Source organism: Dendrobates tinctorius, unplaced genomic scaffold (genome assembly GCF_039654945.1).
Source record: "Dendrobates tinctorius isolate UK_male_01 unplaced genomic scaffold, ASM3965494v1 ptg000320l, whole genome shotgun sequence".
Lineage (NCBI taxonomy): Eukaryota > Metazoa > Chordata > Amphibia > Anura > Dendrobatidae > Dendrobates > Dendrobates tinctorius.
In genome coordinates this window covers 1512113-1529133 of record NW_027361987.1, presented here as the reverse complement: position 1 = coordinate 1529133, position 17021 = coordinate 1512113, and the positions used below count along the sequence as shown (strand labels likewise).

Below are 17021 nucleotides of genomic sequence, written 5' to 3'. Positions count from 1 at the left end.
ATCCTGGTATGTATGGCCCCATCAGAAAACATAAAAAAAACCCCACAAAATATTACACTTACCTATCCTGCGCTCCCTTGCAGCATCTGCTCCGGTGCCAGCAACTGCTTTATACTTGTAAGTAGCACATGTCAGGGACGTCATGCGTTGCTCACAAGCAGAGCACAGCTGCCGGAGTACTCGCCAGGACTGTGCGCACAGAGAGCAGTGAGTATTCCTTCCTCATCAGTAGCACGCAGTGTCAGCCACTGGCTTCCTGCTGCTGCCGGCGGTCACGTGTGCCGCTACTTAAGAGAAATGAATATTCATTGGATTCATCATTCATTCATCAGGGAACACTTACCTTTCAGAGATAATTTCCATATTCATACTAAATAATGGCACAGATCCCCCAGACATTATGATAGCACATATCCCTAGTCTTTATAACGATATTACACTCATTCCCTGACAGACCGCAGCATGGCCATTAGTTAGAAGCTGCAAATGACCTTTGGAGCAGGTAAGGTTTCCCTGAGTGGTACAAATTGGGCCGTCTAGAACAATTTGTCTGCAGTACTAATTAACAAGATATAAGCAAATAGTGGCAAACATAACCCATGTATGAGGGAAATAATATCAATAATAATTATAAGGCAAATTGCCACCTGCCACTCAAACATGTGTATATTAATAGATACGTGTAGGGCCAACTGCAAAAAGCATGCTAAGAAAACACTGAAAAACAGTCATAGGGTCCCATTAAAATTCAATACTTTATTAAATACAAAAATGTAAAGACGGGTACGGTACAACGGTAAGGGCAGGGAATATTGCACACACCTAGTGGTCACACAAGAAATATGGGCATCCGGACCAAGCGCCTCTGCAACTACACATGTATTACATAAACAATGTAAAGTGATGCAGGCTGCATTAACATATAAATAATCAAGCATCATCAATGCAGTACAATTACCTGAAAGTGACAGGAGGTGTTGGCAGAGGAGCGGGACCGGGACAAGGAAGGAGCTTGTTCGCTCCGAAACGCGCGTCGGGGAAGGGCTGACGGTCCAGCTCCTCTGCCAACACCTCCTGTCACTTTCAGGTAATAGTACTGCATTGATGATGCTTGATTATTTGGCTGCTTGAAGTGTTAGTATATTTGCTCGAGTTGCACCTGCAACTGCTGGGAGTCAGCTTAGCATGCTTCTACTCTTTCTATGGACGGCTGTCCTTGTAATACAATGCATTTTGTTATATGAGCACTCGCTCTTACTATAGTACATGTGTCCTTACATCATTATGATGGGTGGTTGCTTTTGGTGCCAATTAGATTCTATTCGTGCCATATGATTAATTATTTGTATGTTAATGCAGCCTACATCACCTTACATTGTTTATGTAATACATGTGTAGTTGCAGAGGCGCTTGGTCCGGATGCCCGTATTTCTTGTGTGACCACTAGGTGTGTGCAATATTCCCTGCCCTTACCATTGTACCGTACCCGTCTTTATATTTTTGTATTTAATAAAGTATTGAATTTTAATGGGACCCTATGATTGTTTTTTCAATACTAATTAACAGCAGTTACATTACCAAACTAGGGCAGTCACTATAGGAGAAAAAACACAAGAATTATGCTGTATTGTCACATACTATCTATTCCTGACACTGGAGTGGCTTATAAACTTACACAGTATATAGTCTGAGGTCTGGGGTCTGCCTATATGTGGCTAGTTTTCTGACTGTTTCGGAAAACATGATACATGATTTTAGTTATATAGGTCAATATTAAATAGTCTCCTGATGAGTCGCCTTTGGTGAGAACGATGAAACCCATAGAAATGAGAGGCTTGGAGAGTGAGTGTGTATACGTCACCTCACCCTATGTACTGAGATGTGGGGTATATGTTTTTTCTATTAATCACCTACTGACTAACCTTCAGGGGGTGAATTATGGGTATAGTTTTACATTTGGAATTAATAATGTTTAGTTTTATCCTTTTGTCAGCAAACATGAGGAATGACAAGAGAAAACCCATTTAAGAAGATTCAATTTTGGTTAAAACTATTCCAACATTATGAACATAAAAAAGGCTTCTCCCCTATGTGACGTCTCTGATGTTTATTCACAGTTGATTTCCAAGTAAAATATTTCCCACATTAAGAAAATGAAAAAGGCAACTCCCCTATGTGGGTTGTTTCGTGTTGCTCAAGATTCCCTTTACGCTTATAACATTTCCCACATTCTGAACATGAAAAAGGTTTCTTCCCTATGTGGGTTATTTGGTGTTGCGTAAGATTCCCTTTACAGTTAAAACATTTCCCACATTCTGAACATGAAAAAGGCTTCTCCCCTGTGTGAGTTCTATGGTGAGTAACAAGCAGTGATTTATATGCAAAACATTTCCCACATTCTGAACATGAAAAAGGCTTCTCCCCTGTGTGAATTCTCTGGTGAGTAACAAAATGAAATTTCTTGTTAAAACATTTCCCACATTCTGAACATGTAAATGATTTATTTGCTTTAGGAGCAGTTTGTTTTTTATTGCCTCTATTGTGACTTTGATTTTCCTCAGTAATCAGTAATGAATCAGAAGATGGGACCTGTTTCATAGGATCCGATGACAGATCTTTGCTGTGAATGGATGATGATATATCTGGAGTAACAGCAATCACTTTAGTTGTATCTTGAAGGATCTCAAGATGATCAGATTTAAAAATTGAAGATGTCAGCTGTCCCTCTGATCTCCCGGTACAGTCATCTGCTAAGATAAAAAACATTTTTAATAAAATATCCTTGAGTTTTATATTTTTGAACATTTCTACATAAACTGTCAATAAAAATGGCAAGCTATGTAAAAGCTTTAATTATTTACCAAGACAATGACAGTTCACAGTCTAATAGAAAACCTTGTTGGATGAGCCAGTAGTGTGCGGTGTTCAACTGTTTGTTCATTCTGCCTCCCAAATGTCAAATATAAAGAAACCAATTAATGATATGTAGATGAAAATAATACCAATTCTCATCTCACAAAAACAAGTCCCCACTCAGGTCCATCATCTGTCAATGGAAAAACAGAGGTTCCCGCACTATTAGTGGCTCAAAGGCTGTTGAAAAGCAACAAGGTTTCCATAAACCAATCCAGCAAAATCCGCTCTCACTTCGGAGTCTTGCAGTGTGCGCAAACAACATTTAGGATCCCTGTATTTAGTAATATTATAGTGAGAAGAACCCACTTAATTTGCGATGTCTCCTGGAGAACAATTTGGGCACTATGTGCTGGGTAAGAAAATGGCAAATGTGTAATTTCCACTCCAACATCCACTGCGTGTTAATTTCCGGAAAGTTGCTGTAGAATCAAAATATTCACTTCTCCTACACACGTGGTCTACATTGCTGGTACCCCTCGTTTAAGGCTACTTTCACACATCACGTTTTCGGCGTCAGGCGCGTTCCGGCGTCGTGCCATAGCGCCGGATCCGGCAAATGTTTAGTAAAACCGGATGTGACGGATCCGGTTTTCTGCCGGATCCGTCTTGTGCTTGATAGCCAAAACCGAATCCGTCTCATCCGGTTTTCGATCCGTTTTTCGACGGATTACGCCGGATCCGGTTTTTAAAATCGTCCCTTGTGGCCTTCCGAACGGGATTGGCTACTGGAAAACTATATATAGCGTGTTCCTACAGCCCTTCTTTGACAGGTTGTAAAGGAGAAAGTGCAGGTTGGAGAGAAGAGCAAGTTACTGGCGAAGATGGATGTTGTGATTGGAAATATTTTGAAGGATTTGGCGGATTTTACAGCGGAGGCGAATCGTTTGAGGGTGATTGTTCTGGAGAAGGAGAGAGCGAGACAGCAGCGCATCAGGCATCGTAGACGACGTTTGTGGATCCACCCCATCACAGCCAAGAGAATGACGCGTGGGGTCTATTCTACACTCTGCATGGACCTTAGACGAAACCCGGAGAAATTTTTCGCATATGTTCGGAAAAAATGGAGAATTTTGATTACTTGGTGGAGCGCATTGCACACCTCATAAGAAAATCGGACACCTATTGCCGCTTCTCTGTTTCACCCGCAGAGCGTCTGATGGTGACTTTAAGGTAAGCCACATTTATTGGATATGATCGCATCAGAGCACACTTTCACTGCAATCTTGTTGGTGGTAGTTTGTATCTCCAAGTGTTATAGCTCAGTTTTGGTATGTAATGCTGTGATTTTAAACTAATTGATTGTTTTTTAATTCCCCACAGATTTCTTGCAACTGGAGAATCCCTTTCGTCACTGCATTTCCAGTACAGACTCGGGATTTCCACCATATCTGGAATTGTGAAGTACACATGCCGTGCACTGTGGGACTCCTTAGCTGAAGAGTTTTTACCAGAGCCCACAACAGAGAGGTGGATTGAAATTTCTGAAAAGTTTCTACAGATATGTCAGTTTCCCAACTGCTTGGGCGCTGTGGACGGGAAACATATCCGCATTGTAAAGCCAGCCGGATCGGGATCGGAATATTTCAATTACAAGAAATATTTTTCAATTGTCCTCATGGCCATCGCTGACGCGGAATACAAATTTATTGCTGTTGATATTGGGGCCTATGGCCGCTCCAATGACTCTCAAGTTTTCAAACTGTCTGCCATGGGGCGTAAACTGTATGGAAACACCTTCCAGTTCCCACCCCCTAGACCGCTGCCGCAAACATCTGGTCCACCTATGCCATTTGTCTGTGTAGGGGATGAAGCCTTCCAGCTGTCAGAACACCTTTTGAAACCGTACGGTAGCAGAGGATTGTCAAGAACAAAACGCATTTTTAATTACCGCCTCACAAGAGCAAGAAGAATGGTTGAATGTACCTTTGGTATTCTGACAGCCAAATGGCGGGTCCTATTGACTGCGATCAACCTCAAGACAGAAACTGTTGACGAGGTGATCAAAGCTTGCGTGGTACTCCACAATTTTGTTATCTGCAAGGAACCCATTTCCATTGAGGACACCTCTGAAGAAACCACCTTGCAAGATTACCATGACATTACCACTAGAAGTTCTGTGACGGTTTCAGTAATGAGGGACAATTTTGCACTATACTTTATGTCACCTCAAGGCAGAGTACACTGGCAGGATGACAGAGTGTGAAAGATTTGTGCCCTTAACCAAACTTGTGTACCTTCTGTACCAACAGTATATACCTTTGCCAACCAAAGTTGGCTATCTTGTCATGGTCTCTTTTTTACCTTTAGGCCACAGGTGTGTACCTGGTTGTGTTTTATGCAAAGTATTTCACCTTTTAACAAAAGTTGTCTACATTGTTAGGAAATCACCAACAATAAACACAACTTTTTAGGTGAAATACTTTGCTTCAAACGCAACCAGGAACACAACTGTGGCAAAAAGCTAAAATTTACCCACAGTTATATACTGTACCTGGTTTTGAATACCTTTTTACCTTTGAAATACCCTGTATTTAACCTTTTTTTTAAACATAGTTCGCCGCAGAAAGAAATGACAGACAACCATTGTGAAACGATAATTTAACTTTTATTTAAAATATTTTTTTTTTGTAAAATGTTTTTAAAGTGCAAAAAACTTTTTTAATAAAGGTTTGAAAAAAAACTGGGCATTTTTATTACAAAACACACATTACAAATCTGTGTAGTGTGGGGTGGAAATACTGCTGGAGGGGCTGCGGGACACTTCGACACTGGGAGTGTGGAGAGAGGACTGGGATCGTGGTGGGGAAGGAACAGTTAGAGGTGAAGGTGTGGAAAAAGCTACAGAATGGGTGGACATGTGGGAGGCAGAAGAGGTGGTGGGCGGTGGAGTGGAGGGTTGGGCAGGGACTGTAGGAGCAGATGATGTTGATGGCAAGTTGTATGGGGAAGGAGTTTGGTACGGGGAAGGAGTTTGGTACGGGGAAGGAGTTTGGTACGGGGCAGGTTGCTGGAAGTGGGGAGATGTCTGGTACTGCGGAGGTTGCTGGTACTGGGGAGGTTGTTGGTACTGGGGAGGTTGCTGGTACTAGGGAGGTGGCTGGTACGTAATAGGAGGGGGAGGATGGAAAGTGGCTGGAGGGGGTGCAGGTGGAGGAACTACTGGGGTGGGAGGAGGAGGTTGGGAGGTAACCTGCTGGAGAGCACCGTGGCATGAATGCATTACATGCATCTGCTGGCTAGGAGAGAGCGTTTCCATGCGCTCCACAACAGACCTGAAAAAGGTGTGGTTTGGCGAAGATCTTGCTTCTGAATGCATGGTTTGCAGAAGTGTCTTCACCTCCAGAATGCTGGAGTTGATCTGCTGAAAGCCTGCGGAGATTTGCTCTGACAAGACTTTTAGACAGTTCTGGAAAGATGCATTCAGATGCAAGAACTATGGCTCATAAGTCTTTTCCTGACCCCTCTGCCGCTGCCGCCCAGTACCCGCAGGTGTACTAGAGGTGGCAGGGGCAGAAGGGTGGGGTAAAGGGAAATCGATCTCCTCACCAGCAGCTTCATGTAATGTAGGCGGCCACGATGCTCCTGTGCTGGTGGATGGGACAGATGGGTTGAATGTGTGGGAAGGCTGGGAAGGTGCAGATGTACCGGGGCGGTCGAAGTGTCCCTCGGTGCCGGTCTCCTCAGGGATCGCCTCAGAAGGGTCCAATCGTGCAGGCTCCCGAGTGCTGCTCACCGTGCTGCGGAATAAAGAGAAAAAAAAACAATTAAAATAGTGACATGGTATGGCCCTGGCTGAAAATTTTTTTTTACATCTAAACATTTTTTTTTTACATGTGGTGTGTAATATTTACCTTCTGGTGACAATTGTATCCCGGAGGAACGACAGGGCTTGTGCGTACTTGTACTTGCTCCTGCGTCCTCCAGATCCACTCGGGGCCCGCATCTCTTTATTGAACTCCTTCTTGAAACGATCCCTCACAGACCGCCACCGCTTCACAATTCTCTCCCCTGAAACGAGAAAGGACAAAGTGGTTAGTATACAACATCAGTGTTTCCCAAACTCCAGTCCTCATGGTCCCCAGGGGTCATGTTTTCAGGATTTCCATAGTAAATAGAAATCCTGAACACATGATCCGTGGGGACCACGAGGACTGGAGTTCGGGAAACACTGGTTTACATCAAGCAACCGGTACTGTATATACTTCCGCTCTTTAATCTGGGCCCGAGCACCGAGGTCCTCCCAGCGGGCCACAAGGAGCGAACAGATTTCCTCCCAGAGTCGTCGGGTAACAATCAGGTCAGCATGGTGGCGGTCAGCCATATTCCATAGCGGCTCCCTTTCTCTGACGAGATCGATGAGGTGGTCCACATCAATTCCTCCATCCTCACCGTCCGAGTCGGGAGCACGCTGTGAAGGCTGTTAAAGTAAAAGAGAAAAATAGCAAAATTAGTCACCACACTTAAGACATGAAATAAAAAGTGTACCAAAATTTCACTTAAATATTATACTTACACGCTGGTGACCACCGCGTTGCTGTCGCCGACGACCCTGGGAGGCACTGCGAGGACCTCTTGGCCGAGCACCAGATTGGGAAGACTAGAGAAGAAAAGAAAAAAATTTATGTGTTTGGATGTTGGCATTTGTTTGCTGTGTGAGGTCTGCGGTACATTGTTTTCTATGTGTTGTGTGTAGTGTGATGTTGTGTTTCTGCGTTTGATGCAAAAAACTTACCAATTGTGAGCCCACTCCAGGTGTCTGACAACCCCTCCTTCTTCTTCTCAGAGCTCCTCTTCAGCTTGTGATTCCTGTTTTGAAATAAAAGGCAATGAATAGACACATATTACAGAGATGATAGATTTTGGAAATAAAAACTTACCGTCAAACGCTGACGATGCGAGGGAGGGCTCCCAGAAGAAAATGTGCTGTCCTCTTGCTGGCCAGACTCCATGGCTGTGGGTGCTGTTGCTGCATCTCTTGGGCGGCTGTTGAATAAAGAGAAACAAAGGGCCAATGAATATCTTGATATTCCTTGGCCCTAGTTTTGAGGAATGGGGGATTTGATAATTACCTTCTCTCATCTGCTGCTGGACTCCCCTCCCGTTGTTCAGCATGCTGCTCCATTTGGGGTGGTGGTGGTGGTGCTGATGGTGCTGCAGTGGTCTCCTGCCTTCTCCTGCGTCTGGTTGCTGTCTTGAGTGGCATGTTGGGTGTGGCTGAGGGTCCCACTGTCATGCTTTTATATATGTGTCTTGTGGGCAGAGCTACTGAGCATGCTCAGACCCAAAAAACCGGATCCGGCCATCGCCGGATCCGGCGCATTGCGGCGCTCATAGGCTTTCATTGTGTGAAAAAGCCGGACACGCCGGATCCGGCGTGTCCGGCTTTTTCGCCGGAGACAAAAAACGTTACAGTAGCCGTTTTTTCCAGATGCCGGATTGCGACACATTGCCGGATCCGGCGAAAACCGAATGAAACGCATGGCCATCCGGCCCGATCCGGCGCAAATGCAAGTCAATGGGGGGGAAACCCGGATCCGGCATTGCATTTCGCCGGATCCGGTTTTTGTCAAAAGTGCCGGATCGCGCCTGACGGCGAAAACCTGATGTGTGAAAGAGGCCTTAGGGGAAGGAATTTTTTTCCCTATGGAGAAAATTGGCTTCTACTGTGTGGGTTTTTTGCCTTCCCCAGGATCAACAATGCAGAACAGCTGCACTAAAAATAGGCTGAACTGGATGGACATAAGGTCACCCTTCAAAACTATGTTGCTATGTTACTATGATAAGATCTCAGGGATCTAGGAAGCCAACAGCATCATTACCCTCCGCTTTCTCTTACAGGCCCAGCATAATATTTTTCTTCAAGTGATTTTCTATCTTGTCAGCACATTCTACGTACGCTGTCATTTGACTTTATAGTTACAAATCTGGGCAGGTAACGGTCCGCGTCTCCTAATGTGAAGGAGAGAATGGCTAATGAAATCAATTATTAAACCTTATATAAGTCAGTTCGGATATGGTGTACCAAGATGGCGTCTGTGTCTTCAGACAACACCCTGGAAGGAATCCTTGGAATGCAGAAGCTGAGATACTGGATACCATATATGGAAGTGAAGCTGAAATGGACCTATCATAGACTGACACTGGCTACTCAGAAGATTGTGTGACACCCATCTCCTGTCTCTTTGTCTTGAGAATAAACTTCAGTTGTGTGCAAGCCTTTGCTGAGAAAGGAGTAGACATCTAACTCTGTGCTTAGTGTGACTCTTTAAGCGCACACTCGGCCTATATTGGATCAGTACAAGCAATCATATAGATCTCGCTTTAAGGGATCACCCTCACACTAATCCCAGGGGGTAGGTGCATCCTCCAGGTGGTAAGTTCTATAGAAAAGGGCTTTCAATGCCCAAAGTCATTTGAACAGTTTTGGGTGAGGAGAATGTTGTGGTCTAGAGGCAAAATGGTGGTCATGGTAATACGGCCGGACTACACCACCGATAAAGCAGCCACAGCCGGTGACTGAGAGGAATCTGTGACTTCTCTGCATTCAGTGGTTACTACTCACCTGGGTAGTCATATGTGGGAATCTCCTCTTTACACCGCTCATCATCTCTCACATATGTCTCTGTAGTATTAATATGGGTCAGATCTTCACCCTGAAACAAATATTGTAAAAGTCACAGACAGATGGAGAAGTCCTATCTATGATCAGCTCTAATCCTGCCATCTCCTCCGTTCTCATTACACAAGTATAAAACATAATACTGGTGGATAAAACAAGACTGAGCACAAGACCTTCACAGCCGTCTACACATCATAGATCTCCTGACACCTTCTCTCCATCTACCTGATGATCCTGAGGAACATTGGGATCTTCTTGGTTACAGTCCTGTGGAAGAAGAGGACGGGGACATCTCTCTGGTGTTGTCCTCTTACTGGATAGATCTGGAGGAAACACATACAGGGACTGAATTCATTCTCTACATACAGATAATTATAGGCCGTGTGTATTTAGTCCTATTACCTGGTGATGTGAGGGGCTGGGGAACCTCCATTATGATGTCCTTGTAGAGATCTATGTGTCCTTCTAAATACTCCCACTCCTCCATGGAGAAATAGACAGCGACATCCTGACACCTTATAGGAACCTGACACATACAATGATACCGTCATCCCCCGATCCCTTCATAGTGTTACTGTATAATGTCCCAGCAGTGTCACCTCTCCAGTCAGCAGCTCAATCATCTTGTAGATGATTTCTAGGATCTTCTGGTCATTGATGTCCTCATGGATCAGGGTGTGAGGTGGAGGCCCCGTGATTGGGCTCAGGGGTCTTCCCCATCCCTCAGACACAGGGTCCTGACAGCGATCACTAGAGGTCTTCTTCACCACTGTGTAATCCTGGTTATGGAGAGACACATTAATAAATCTCACTACAGACATTTCCAGAGTCCTCACCTCTCCAGTTCTGTCCGTTATTCCCATAGATAAGAATGATGTAATGTGACGTCATCAGAATCTCTCACCTCTCCAGTGAGACGGAAGAGGATCTCTAGGGTGAGGTGTAATATCCTCTCCGCCATCTTGTCTCTGTCCATATCCATCCTTGATGGGTAAATCAGGAAAATTCTCTTTTGTAGAAGATCTTCACTGAGAGGATCCGATATTGTAGAGACCTGAATGAGAAGAAGATGATCCGATGTAACATCATAAGAATCCTGTGTAATAATACAATTACTGGAGATAATAAGGGAAACATATGAGGAGATTTATTATCTTACAGGGTTTAGTTTTCTTCCCTGACATCTACTAATAAAACCTATATATTTAGGCCACAGACAACAAGCAGTTTCCTCCTCGGAGTCGGCAGCTGAACACGTTCCTCATAGACTCATCTTCCATAACGCTAATTCTCGTCTCATTACCGACACTGGAATCAGCATTAGCAATACTGCAGGAGATATTCATTACACGCGACATGAGAAATAACTCCTTCATGATGAGGACGACATCTTCATCTCCTACTGCGGCTCTAGAGACAGATTTGGCCAGAGTCGGTCACTGCCTCCATCCCCACCGGCCGTCTATATGAAGGTTTCCCGTCTTCCCCGCACTGTAATCTTCTCTCACGTTAGATCTCAGCTCTGAGTCACACACAGAAGTTTGAGGCTTTTCTGGAAGAACAGGACAGGAGAGATCTGAGGCCGATGTCTCCATGTACAGGGTTTCCCCTCGGGATAAGAGGCTTTCCTATCCCTTTCCCCCAATTAGAGGGGACACCTGTGGATATCGGGGTCTTTACCGGCTGCAGTCCTGGGGGGATTTACTCGGTAACGTGGACGTTGGACAAACGTCACCATCAATTCCCATCAGACTGAAGGAACATCGCTCCTCTATTCAGCTCTATGGATCCAGGATGAAATCCACTGCGGCCCCTGCAAGAAAAGAGCGAAGTCTGGTGAGACCCCCAGGCCGGAGATTTCTACAGCTGCTCTGTGCGCACAGGACCTGTGATGAGGTCACAGGAGGGGAGGAGTCAGGGGTCACATGATCAGGGGCCTCAGTGTCTGCAGGCCTCTGCTGTGCTGGTTGTCATGGTGCTGGATGAGGGGAAATTTAGGTGTGGTGTCAGGAGGGGTTTACAGGGTGGATGTAGCAGAGCCGTGTGTGTACGAGGTGTACGGAGCGGAGCCGTGTGTGTTCGAGGTGTACGGAGCGGAGCCGTGTATGTACGAGGTGTACGGAGCGGAGCCGTGTGTGTACGAGGTGTACGGAGCGGAGCCGTGTGTGTACGAGGTGTACGGAGCGGAGCCGTGTGTGTACGAGGTGTACGGAGCGGAGCCGCGTGTGTACGAGGTGTACGGAGCGGAGCCGCGTGTGTACGAGGTGTACGGAGCGGAGCCGCGTGTGTACGAGGTGTACGGAGCGGAGCCACGTGTGTACAAGGTGTACAGAGCAGTGTGTGTACGAGGTGTGCTCTGTATACACCCGTATACCCCCAGCCTCAGTCGCAGACGCCTCTGTGTATGCTGTATACACCCGTGTACCCCCAGCTTCAGTCGCAGATCCCTCAGTGTACGCTGTATACACCTGTATACCCCAACTTCGGTCACAGGCGCCTCTGTGTACGCTGTATACACCCGTATACCCCCAGCTTTGGTCGCAGACCCCTGTGTACACGATTCAAGATTCAAGGAAGCTTTATTGGCAGGACTAAATACACATTACTTTTGCCAAAGCAAGTGTACAAAAGGGAATAGGGATAGGGACTGTAGGGATGTTGGGTAGGGGTTGTAGGAAAGGTGGATGGGGGCAGATCCAGGATGGGGATATAGAAGTCCATGGCATAGGGAAGGTGAATGGGGGGCATGGGGCAGATCCAGGGTAGGGGCTATAGAAGTCCATGGCATATCATAGTTCTCTTTCTCGCAGTCTATGACATTCGCTCACACACTGCCCTGCTTTCTCCACTGCTCTCTCTTCTCCCCCAGCAGGATATATGTTTTCTCTTCCTCCATGGTGATGAAATCCGGGAAGAGATGTGAGAGTCTCCTGAAGTGAGTGTCCCTCACTGCTGAGTATTTGGAGCAGTGTAGCAGGAAGTGGGTCTCATCCTCCAGGGCCTCCTGTTCACAGTGTTGGCACAGTCTTTCCTCCCTGGGCTTGTAGCTCTGCCTGTGTCAGCCGGATTTGATGGCCAGACTGTGGGCACTGAGTCTATACCGGCTCAGGATCTTGCGGTCTCTGGGGTTCGGGAGTCTCTCCAGATATGGGGCCAGTCTGTAGTCTCTCTGTAGACTCTGGTGCATGGTCAGTTTCTGTGAGCTGATAATGTCGTTCTTCCAGTCACTTACGTACCTCTCCTGGCCTTCGTCTACCATCTTCCTGATTCCGGCTTTTGTTAGGTTGCTGTGATTGGTGTTCTGGTCAGGTTGGGTTTGGGTGAGCTGTTCCGAGGGTCCTGGTTTTTCTGTTTCACCTACATGTGTCAGGGCTTTATGGTGATGGGAGCTTGGATTGCTCCTTTGTAGGTGAGCCCGGAATGACAGTGCCCTCTTTAGAATCGTTAGGTGTAGAGGGAATCTGCCCAGCTCGGCCCGGCAGGCACTGTTGGAGGTGCTCCGATGGACTTGGAGAAGGTGATTGCAGAATTCCAGGTGGAATATTTCTGTTGGGCTGGAATCCCACCTTGACCAGTCTGGGTAGGTGTGAGGGCCCCAGACTTCATTGGCATACAGGAGGATTGGGGCAATGATAGATTCGAAGATTTTTAACCAGAGCCTCACTGGTGGCTTCAGATAGCAGTTTCCTTCGGATGGCATAGAAGGTTTTGCAGGCCTTGTCTTTCAGGGTCTCTATGGCTTGTTTGAAGCTCCCTGACCAGTGAATCTCTAGGCCCAGGTAGGTATATTTGTCCATTCCTGTAAGGGCGCAGTTGTTGAGGAAAAATGAAGGGTGCTGGTCTGATTTTCTCTTTCTCTTCTGTAACACCATGATGTTGGTTTTCTTTGCGTTGACCGGTAGTGCTCAGGTGGAGCTGAATTTCTCTAAGATTTTCAGGTTTTCTTGGAGACCTTTCTCGGTTGGTGACAGAAGCAGCAGGTCATCTGCATACAGCAGGAATTTCACCTGCACGTCGTGGAGGGTTAGATCTGGTGCTGTGGAAGATTCCAGAGCGGTAGCCAGCTCGTTGATGTAAATGTTGAAGAGCATTGGGCTTAGGCTACAGCCTTGTCTGACTCCACGGCTCTGCCGGAAATAGGCCGTTCTTCTACCGTTCACACTCACACTGCAGAGGTTCTCGGTGTAGGAGCTTTTGATAACATCGTAGGTCTTTCCTCCTATTCCGCTCTCCAGCAGTTTCAGGAATAAGCCTGGGTGCCACACCGAATCAAATGCCTTTTTAAAGTCTACGAAACAGGCGTATATCTTCCCGTTCTTTGTATTGTGGACGTGTCTCTGAATGAGGCTGTGCAGGGTATAGATGTGGTCGTTAGTGCGGTGGTTTGGCATGAACCCTGCTTGGCTCTTGCTGAGGACGTTGTGCTCGGTGAGAAAACTGAGGATCCTCTTGTTCAGGATGCTGTTGAACAGTTTTCCCAGGTTGCTGCTGACACATATTCCTCTGCAGTTGGCATGGTCATACCTGTCCCCATTCTTGTGGATGGGTGTGATGAGGCCTTGGTTCCAGGTACGAGGGAAGTAGCCGGCACTTAGCACAATATTGAAGAGTTTAACCATTGCGGCCTGTATTTCTGGTGGGCTGTACTTCAGCATTTCTGGTAGGATTCCATCCAGGCCACCGGCTTTTCTACATCTTATGGAAGAGATTCTCTCTGCTACTTCCTGTAATGTAATAGGTGTATCCACGGGGTTTTGGAAATTTTTTACTTTTTCCTCCATTGCTTTTAGTTTTGCCATTATGCTTTCCTGTTCTTGGCTTAGTTCTTCCTTTGGAATGTCTTTTTAGAGGTCTCTGAAGTACTGGAGCCAGATGTTGCCATTTTGGATATGGATGTTGCGTTTTCTTGTCTTTTGTGCCCATGTGGTTCCATAGTTCCCAGAAGGAGTTGTCTTGGAGGGCATCTTGGAGTTGGTTGAGCTTGGTAGAGATGTAACTCTGCTTCTTCCTCCTGAGGATGGTTTTGTACTACCTTTGTATAGTTTCATAGGCTTCCCTCAGACCCGGGTGGTTGGGGTCTCTGTGTTTCTTGTTTGAGGCTGTTCTCAGGGTCTTCCATACGGCTTTACATTCTCTGTAAACCATCCATTGATCTGTTTTTATTTTGGTCTCTTGTAGTTGATTTTTTAAGGTCGGACAGTCTGGCCATTGCATAGAATATATTGTTGAGGTCTTTGGCAGCTTGACTCACTCCCTTTGGGTTAGGCTGGTACTCAGTTGTAGAAGTGGTGGAGCATCCGCTGTATTTCAGGTCTGCTGGGAGCCTCTTTATACTTTAATGCTGACATTTTGTGCCATTTTTTAGGATGGAGGCCGGGTGAAGAGGCCACTCTGCTGTGGCTTTTGAGTGGATGGTTTCTCTGTAGATTTCAGGTACAGAAGAAGTTGGCTGTGGTCTGACAGGTGCGTTTGTGGGGAGACTATGAAGGCGCTGATATTTGCCAGGTTCATATCTGTAATGGCATAATCTACTACACTTCTCCCAACATGGGAGTTTAGTGTACACCTCCCTAAGGAGTCCTCTTTGGTTTGTCCATTAAGAATATGAAGTCCTAAACTTCTACATACGTTCAGGAGCTTTTTACCACTTTTGTTGACTGTACTGTCGTTTTCTCTCCCTGTTCTTGCATTGAGGTCTCCAAAGATGAGAACTTTGCCCAGGCCCTGATAGTGGGCGGCTTCTCTTTGTAGGATCTCGAAGCAGTCTGGATTGAAGTAGGGTGACTCTGGTGGTGGTATATAGGTGGCGCAGAGGTGGACATCAGACTGAGAGGTGAGGATGGAGCTGCTGATCCTGATCCATATGTGGCTGCCTCCTCTCTTCACCGGTTTGATGTACTGGTGGAGCTCCTCTTTATACCAGATAGTATTCCTCCTGAGCTCTGGCCCTGTTTGATGTTTTTATTTTTCAGGGCAGGGACAGAGATTTCCCTGTATCCGATGGGCACCAGAGATTCGTTTTCGGCTCTGGTCCATGTTTCCAGGAGGATCTGAACGTCTATATTTCTCAGTCTTTGTATAATGTCAGGGTCATTTGTTTTACATCCAAAGGTCGAGGTGTTGAGACCCTGAATATTCCAGCTGCTGATTGTAAGTGAAGTCATGTTTCTATATATCTTGGGTGTATATACCTTGTAATGAGTATAGCTGTGTAGATCAAACTGGATTTCTGACTGTTCTGTAGATGTGCTTGGTTCCATCCAGTCACATTAGTTTCCTGCATATTGCGCTGAGCAGGGTCTTTATCTCATTCATATCTCTGCTCTGCATGTATCTGTGTGGGGTCGGTGGACCCCTCCGTGGAGGTCTCCACCTCTGATGGTCTGATTTTGGGTGAAGAGCTTTGTTTCCAGCTTCTGGAGATAGGATTGGGGTTTTCTGCCTTTTTATTGTTGGGGCTCTTTCAGTGTGATTATGGTCACTGTTGAGTCCAGGCCTCGGTCCTCTGTTTAGTATAATGTCTTTCAGCTCTTTGGCCAGGAGGCTGACCCCTTGTTTGTTGAGGTGTTTATTATCATACAGGTGATGGTGGTTTATGGAAAGGTGTTGTGCCAGGGTCACGTTTGGGACAGTCTTGACCCTTTCTGTCAGTTCCATATTGATACTTTGGGTGGTTTGCCTGGATATATCCTTTGTTGGGAGCAGAGATGACAGAATGATTTTGCTGTCTGGGAATTTTAGTTTTGCCGTCTTTGCTAATTGGATAAGTTGTCCTGCGATCTGCTGGTGCTGGTCTGGCAGATTGTTTGTATGATAATATGGTTTGGGTTGGTAAACCGTGGATTACTGATGACCTCTGTCACCTGTTCAATAGTTGCACAGTGAACTTTTCTGACCCGTTTTCCTGGGAATAGCCATCGTGTATTTAGGTACTTCCCATTTGAGTCCATTATTAGGACAATGTCAGGACTTTGTGATGTCTGGGGTGGGTTAAGTGGCCGCTGATGGGGGTCTGTGATGCTGGCTTTGCTGGTGGTTGGTTCTCTTCTCTTTTCTATCTCTCTCGTTTCTGGTTCACTTTTATTGGTTTCAGGATTGGTCGTATTGGTTATTGTTGTGCTGTTATTTGGCATCTTCACATTCTGGTCAGTGGAGGCCATGTTGTCTGCTCTCTGGCTTGCTTCCTTTGCCCCCTGCTGGGTCAGATGGTGAGGGGTCTGTGTTTTTAGTTCTGCGATCTCCTTTCTGAGTCTCTCATTGTCATTTTGTAATTCACGCATTTCTTCTCTTATCTTCTGTAGAGCTGACTTGTACTCACATTTCAGTTTATTGATCTCACTTGTTACTTGGTCATTTGCATTTCTATGCGAGTTTCTTTGAAGCTCTTCCCTAATTTGGACTGGTTCTCTTTCTAATTGGGATAGGCAGTCTCTGATGGCCTCAGGGGAGAGGTGTGAAGTGTTGGGGGTTGAGGAGCTGAACCTAG

General features: G+C 46.0%; 1 protein-coding gene across 1 annotated transcript; it reads right to left on the bottom strand.

Moving 5' to 3' along the window:
- Nucleotides 1–2092: 2092 nt before the first annotated feature.
- On the bottom strand, nt 2093–16815 carry LOC141073914 (uncharacterized). The gene is made up of 4 exons (XM_073561452.1): nt 16614–16815; nt 9761–9858; nt 9479–9569; nt 2093–2747 (listed from the first exon to the last, which is right to left on the bottom strand). The coding sequence occupies exons 1-4, from the start codon at nt 16813–16815 to the stop codon at nt 2146–2148; spliced, it is 993 nt and encodes a 330-aa protein (XP_073417553.1). The 3' UTR covers nt 2093–2145.
- Nucleotides 16816–17021: the final 206 nt, after the last annotated feature.